Source organism: Sprattus sprattus, assembly GCF_963457725.1.
Source record: "Sprattus sprattus genome assembly, chromosome: 3".
NCBI classification, from domain to species: Eukaryota; Metazoa; Chordata; class Actinopteri; order Clupeiformes; family Clupeidae; genus Sprattus; species Sprattus sprattus.
In genome coordinates, this window is record NC_137922.1 from 20,224,135 (window position 1) to 20,231,634 (window position 7,500).

The following is a 7,500-nucleotide window of genomic DNA, read 5'->3' on the forward strand; positions in this document are numbered from 1 at the left end:
TACTTGATTAAAGTCAGAATTTCATATTTCCCTGTGTGTGTGTGTGGGTGTTTGTGTGTGTGTGTGTGTCTGTGAGTGTGTGTGTGTGTGAGTGTGTCTGTGCGTGTGTGTGTGTGTGTGTGGGTGCGTGTGTGTGTGCGTGTGCTTCTGCGTGTGTGCGTGTGTGTGTGCGTGTGTGCGTGTGTGTGTGCGTTCCTAACCCTCCCGCTCCTCTCCTCAGGCACTGAGGGCTTGGGTTTCACCGTGGTGACGCGTGACTCCTCGGTGCACGGCCCCGGGCCTATCCTGGTCAAAAGCATCCTGCCCAAAGGAGCCGCCATCAAGGACGGACGGCTGCAGTCCGGCGACCGCATCCTGGAGGTGAGGCCTGCTCTCCAGCTCTCCGCACCACTGACCTTTCACCTTTGCCCTTTGGCCTGGCCTCCCTCACAAAGACATGAATGAGGCTTCCAGCAACAAGGCTCAGTTCTGTCGTGTGTACACGCCCTGAGAACCCCCTCTTTGAAGTGAATGTTGAAAGACTGTTGCAAAGCTCAGATCTCGTGTTGTCAGCACGTTTGTTTAATATTTGTAGTTCCTGAGTTCGATGTTCTGTTAGTCAGAGATTAGTTAGGATGAAATTAATAGTGGATTAAATTAAATGTGAAGTATTGGCCTTCTTCGCAATATTATTCAGATAGATTGAGATATTCACTCAGTTTGATAGCTTCCTAACATTGTGTGTGTGTGTGTGTGTGTGTGTGTGTGTGTGTTGTGTGTGTGTGTGGGTGGGTGGGTGTGTGTGTGTGGGTGTGTGTGTGTGTGTCTCTGTCTCTCAGGTGAACGGTGTGGACATGACGGGTCGTACTCAGGAGGAGCTGGTGGCCATGCTGCGCAGCACCAAGCTGGGGGAGACCGTCTCCGTGGTGGTGACACGCCAGGAGGAGATGTTCCTGCCTAGAGAACTGGTGAGTCATGACAGCGTCTCTCTATTTCTCGCTCTCTCTCTCTCTTTCTTTCTCTCCGTCTTTTTCTCTGTCTTTCTCTCCGTCTTTCTATCTATCTCTCTTTCTCTCTTTCTCCCTCTCGTTCTCTGTCTTTCTCTCTCTCTCTCTTTGTCTTTCTCTCCCTCTTTCGCTCTCTCTCTCTGTCTCTCTCGTTCTCCTCCGCTTATTATCTTTCTGTCTGTGTGTATGGCTCAGTGTCAGATGTGCAGTCTATTTCTCATTCAGTCTCTCTTTCTGTCTTCCACTCTATGATTATCTGTTAATTTTCTACCCCATCACTCGTATGTTTTAGTCAGGGTTACCAACTAGAAAATACCCATGAGGCCTTGGGAAGCAGGAAGTCCCATCCTTCCCTTTTCCCTCATCCTGTCAATCAGGGATGTTGTGCCCCCTCTGATACACTGAGAACTCACACACTCCAAGAAAGTCTCTCTCTTCCTGCCCCTGTGGCATTTGTCGATTCAGCACGCTACAGGAAGTCATCCGTGTGTCCCTGTGTTCGGACAGGAAGCGGTGGTGCATGCTGGGGTGTGTGTGTGTGGAGGTGCGGGTCCCAGCTGCATGTGCCACTCTTCCTGTATCTGTGACCTTCCTTCAAAGCGCCACCCAAAACAGTTTTTTTTTTTTTTTTAAACCATCCCTCCCTTTTTACAGCTGATGTCAGTAAGCCCCATTGGACTAGTGGCCCCACTGCTTTTTACCCATAAGCCCCCTCTTTCAGGAAACTGTCCCCCCATTGTCTGTTGGTTTCCTTTCAGTCCATCTCAGATCTTTACTCAACTCATCAAAAGCACAGGGGTCAGTCGGGTCAAAAGCTTCAGAGTACATTCAAAAGTGTAAAGAGTCTCTCTCTCTCTTTCTCTGTGTCTGTCTCACACACACACACACACACACACACACACACACACACACACACACACACACACACACACACATACACACTCAAAGCCTGTATCTGTCTGCAAAGCACTTCCATTAAGTTGGTGTAGTTCATTCTTGTCTGTCAAGCTTTCTTTAATGTAATAGATGGGCTTCCGGATTACATGGAACTGCTTCCTCAATATAGTGTGTGATGGCTTTGATGTACAGTAGATACAGAGACGTGTCCATTCATCCGTCAGCCCAGCCTGGCTAGTCGAACAAATTAACTGCCACACATGTAGGTGCTTATTGCCTCATGTCACATGTGAAAACAGATAAAAAGGCACACATTTACATTGAAAGGGCATTGAAAGACACTAAGGCACTTAATCTCAGATCTGCTAATGCACATGGACCTAACATACCCATGCCCATTATACCCTGGTGAAGAAAAATGCTCGTTTTTGATAAGCTGGCAGGTGTCCAGATATTTCTGTATAACGGGACACCTATGAAGTACGTCATGTTAAAACATTACTAAATATTAACTTTAACAACCATAGTAAATAACTAGTGAGTGTGTAGTCAGACAAGATAATTAATGCACAAAATGTTTTCTCATTTTGCCAAGTGGTGTAAATGCATTGAATTCCGTGGTTAAATAACATGTTATCTGGAAAACTAGCAAGCTAGCAAGCATAGAATCAGAAACTGCTAGCAAGCTAAAGGATTCGGTCTTGGCAAAAATTGAATCATTTGTAACCAAGTAAACTGTCCGTAAACTGCTCGGAGCTGGAGAAAGTAGTACTCCAAATAAACAGATTGTGTTTTCTTTTTGGACTAAACCACTTGTTTTCTTTTTGGGCTGAACATTATATATGTGTGTTAGCTACCAGCTTTGCCTACACCTCTTTGCATTTTTTTTTTAAATAATGGGACACCTTGGCAGCTGTTACCTCTTAGATAATTCATATTTGTCAATGCACACACACTCACATACTCTTATTAGTTGTACTTCACTGGGCCACACCTCTGTTGGCTAACTGGAGTCTGTGCATCACTTTCCCAGTTCCATCTGCTATGGTAGTTAAACAGAGACAAATTGCACATCAAGCTGAGCTCCCCAATCAGCCACATCTTCATTCAGCCTAAAACATGTTGTTTTACTTCCACACTGGATGACGGGCACATGGAGAAAGAGTGGGGTCCACACTGACTATTAAAAGACCAGCTGCACTGTCAGAGCAGTGTGTGTGTGTGTGTGTGTGTGTGTGTGTGTGTGTGTGTCTGTGTAAGAGAACCTCGCACATTACAGGCACACCAGCTCCTATGGCAGTCAGGCAGTGCTTCCCGCATCCAACAAAAGCCCATGCAGAGAGGCAAGGCAAGCAGCATGAAGAGGCACAGCTCCTCTCCTTTCATTTGCAGCTGCGTTAACGGATCAGGCCTCGTCAAGAGAGCGAGGGCAGAAACGTATATGTCGGGACGGCGCTGCGTCTCGGAGACATATTTAGAAAGATGAAGATGAAAATGACGCACGTCTTTCTCTCTTTCTCTTCCACCATCTGCTCTTTAGAAGACAAGTGCGCATGCACATGTTTTTTTTTGTTGTGTTCTGTTGAGTGTGTTGTGCCAATGTGGCATCTGCATGTTTCTGACAGCTTATAGAAAAACACGATTCCCTCTTCTCTCCCCCCTCCCAACCACTCAGAAGAACTGGTTAAAAAGATCCTTATTTTGGAATCACCGCTCCCTGTGAGGGCAGACACTTTGGGAAGCGGCCAAACGGTTTTCCTGTTGGCGAATCTAAGCCGGAGAGGAGCGCTGAACAAACGCAAGGTGGCCCGGGCAGGAATGAATGGACACAGCAGCAGCAGCTCTATTTTAATGTGTTTGGCTGTCCAGGGGGTTTGTGGGCTGTTGACAGAGTTAGGGGGCTGTTGTTGGGACTGGACTGGGTGGGAGCCGGGAGTTGTGAGTGGGTCAGTCGGGCCACTGCTGGGAGAGGGGGGCGGATGTCCGGCTGTGGCGACGGCCAGAGAATGGCTGAAAGGTGTGTGGATGGCTTTATGGCCTCCACCTACTCACGCAGCAAGGGGGCTTTCGAAATGACTATGTACGTGTGCTGGCGTGTGTGTTTGTGTTTTCTCGCCTGTATGAAGGTGTGTGTGTGCACACATTTTGTCAGTTTTGTGCAGACTACACTACGGAAATGTATACATCAACGACGTATCTACATATATGCATATATATGTGTGTGCTTTTTTGCATCTGAGTATTCCTGTCTATAGTGCGCGTCTATAGCGATCCATGTTCATTCAGAATCTCTTAGCATACGTGCTGGTGTGCACTGCAGCCTCTGAGCAGTCAGCACAGATCTGTATGCTCACCCATCCCTTCACCTCAAACTCCACCACAGAAACTGATCCCAGATAAGTGCTTCTTCCGTACCGCATCTCCTCTCTTCTCAGGCTTCCTTTAGCACAGGTACTTACGTTACCGTGCCAAACACGCCTGTCGAAATCCCACACAATGCATCTATTTCCACGAGCACTCCATTGAAGTGCTGTCAAACTGCAGGCCCAAGCTGAAATGACTCAAGTGTTGCCTACATTTCAAAGCGGTTCAGCCTCCGCTGCCTTTCCTCTTCAGTCCAACCTCCGTGCCGTATGCAAGATATACCACCAGCTTGAGTGGGTTACTACAGAAGTTTTATATATTTTATATATATATAGAACACAGTGAACATGAAAAATGGAACCTTACTTGTGTAGTTGCACATTTCTCAGCTAAAAGAGGTGGAGGTGAATGTTTGGGTGTAAATGTGGGCCAGTGTGCAGCTCATTCACTGACTCCAGAGCCACCAGATTCGGCCCATGATGTAGCAGTCAGTAGAGATGATGACAAACATCCTCTCTATGATCACTAGACCTGCTGCTGATTCAGCTTTTATTTTGAAGATGCATTGAGGCCTCAGATTTGGATATATTATCAGTGTTAAACTCATAACCTGAATACTTTTGCAATTTCGGCATTAATCCCAATTTCAAAACTGTCCTGTGCTATTACTGGTATAATCAGAACTTTTCTACCTCTTATGTTGATAGCAGCTACCATCTCCAAAGTGCCTTATCTCTGATTTTGGCATCAGTCCTAGTGTTGGTGCCATTCTCATTTGGGTATTAGTGCGTGTTGCACCGAGGGAGATAAGCAGAAGTGTTGAAGGTGAGGCTGAGTGAAGAGGGGGTTGGCTGTTGGGTGGGGTGGATGGGGTGGGGGTCCAGGTTTGTTTTTTATCAGGCATAGACAGGACGGAGGGGTCGCGTTGCACATGGAGGACCCATGACATATGCCGTGCAGTGAGGTCCATAGGAAGTGAGGTCAGGGCAGCGGACGTGCAGATGTCCTTGAGTATGGTACCCACACCTCTCATTCCTGCGGCCCCACCCTGGACATCTCTTCTAAAGACACGCAAACTTGGAAGACAAGTGTGTGTCCCTCATCATACACATACTTCAAACTCACTCACACACACATTCACTGGCTAACTCAAGCACTTATTGCCCCCCCCCCCCCCCCCCCCTTTCCTCTTATACACATATAGAAACTCTCCCTCTCAGACACTCATATATATATATATATATATATATATATATATATATATATTTATAGACAATATACGTACACAGGCACATTCACACACTCCGCAACATCACTCCCCCCATCATAGGAACCACTTCACACCCAGTGCTTTTAGTTCTGAGTGCATTAGCATATTTTTAAATAGTTGTAATATGAAAGTGAGCCATTATATATATATTTTTTATCAATCTCCAGGGGTGTGATGTCCCTCTGAGTTGAAAGTGCAAACTGAGATACCTTGGGGGCTTAAAAGATAGGATTTTTATTTCTCAATTTATGATTTATTAAAGTGCTGACGATGGTGGAACTCGCCTCCAACCATCATAAACACTTCCCTGTTCATTGCAGTTAAGTGGACTTTTGCGTCCCTTTCCAGCTTATAGCGTAGCTGAAACAAAGACCTGTGTTGTGTGACTTTCTCTCTCTCTCTCTCTCTCTCTTTGTGTGTGTGTGTGTGTGTGTGTGTGTGTGTGTGTGTGTGTGTGTGTACACGTGTGTAAATAGGGTGGGGGGGATTCCCCTGGGGAGGATTTCTGTGGAGATTTGTGGGTTAGAGAGCACTGTTGGGACCACCAGTAGTGTTGGAGCCAGACCATTTAAATATGTTTGCGTGTCTGTGTGTGTGTGTTGGCAGGAATCGAAAATCCTAATAGGTTGTTTTGAATAGTTACTCCAAAACACCTTTTGGAGATAGTCCCTTGTCCTGAGAATAAATCCAAAACATCGAGTGAATTTTTCTGTGTGTGTGAGTCAAATTAATCTACTGTGCTTACCATTCTCTTAACTCGCTTGTTTTTAACCAACGCCGGATAAATAAATCCTCAAGCAGAACTGGCTGATTCTGGGAGGCCAAGGTTGCGTTCCCCTGACCTGTGCTCCTCTTTGTTCGCCTGGAACAGGCCTGGTCTCTTGTGCTTCTCCGCTCTGCTCTCCTCTGCACTGCGCTGCCTGGGGCCTTTGCTGGCGTCCACACATCAATATCTGCCCACCCTGGCTGCCGCAGATGGGGCACAGCGGCTGAGAGACGAGGCCCCTTTACCCTCTCACCCCGCTGCCTCAGGCTAGCGCTCGCTGTGACTGCTCTCTCTCAGTCCCTCACCCTTCGAATCACACACTCTCACGCTCACTTTTCACTAATTTGTTATGCGCTCTGGTTTCTGCCTCTCTCTCTCTCTCTCTCTCTCTCTCTCTTTCTTTCTTTCTTTCTTTCTTTCCCCCTGTTTGTCCTTGACTCTGTCTCATGGCTTCTCATGTGTTCACACTCTCTTGAGTCTTTTTTACTTTCTTTCTGTGGGATCACCCATAGATGGCTCGTACCGTGTTTGAAGTCATCTGAATAGACATCTCATTTATAGAATAGATAGATAGAAGCTGAATGGCTAATAGCGAGTGCCACACTGAATCCTCCTCAGGAGTGTTTTTAGTATGCGTGTCGGGAGCATGGAAGCTTCTAGAGACCCTTTTAATTTGATTTCTCCCCATCCTCGTGGGACACATGATGCCGCGGCCAGGACACGCCTCGTACATCTATGGTTTTCAAAAACACTTAGTCTTCCTCTTACTCACCTTCTCCTCCATCCCCATCGCAATCTTTCCAGGTCCATTTCCTTGTTCATACTCTCTAGTCTCGTTCACCTGCTAGCTTTCTTTCCTCTCTTCTCTTCTTTCCTCTCTTCTCTCTTTTGTTTTTTTCTCTCCTCTGTTTCTCTTCTCTCTTCTGTTTCTCTTCTCTCTTTTGTTTATCTTCTTTTTGGCACATTTGTCTAGCTGTCCATCTCTGGGCTTTTAACCTCCTCCTGCTTTTTCTCTGACGTGTGTCAGAATGGAGTGAGGAGAGCCACTCTAAGCCCAATAAACGAGTGATATTTTAAGTGCCCTGTCCTTTAAGGACGGTCCATTTATCCAGAGACCACCTACAGTCACCTATTTCTCTGCCTGCCTCCCCTCCCCCTACTCTTCATGTGCTTTTTTCCAGGGCAGTTTGCCTGCATTAGAGCACAGAATTATGACA

General features: G+C 46.5%; 1 protein-coding gene across 1 annotated transcript in view; it reads left to right on the forward strand.

Annotated features, from left to right (window-relative positions):
* The window catches only part of pard3ba (par-3 family cell polarity regulator beta a), a gene marked incomplete at both ends in the record, with an annotated part of 148,337 nt that overhangs the window by 63,251 nt on the left and 77,586 nt on the right, over nucleotides 1–7,500 (forward strand). Inside the window, 2 exons of the mRNA XM_080834162.1 lie at nucleotides 221–360; nucleotides 819–947. Coding sequence (XP_080690288.1) covers nucleotides 221–360; nucleotides 819–947 — 269 coding nt within the window. The remainder of the gene's footprint in view (nucleotides 1–220; nucleotides 361–818; nucleotides 948–7,500) is intronic.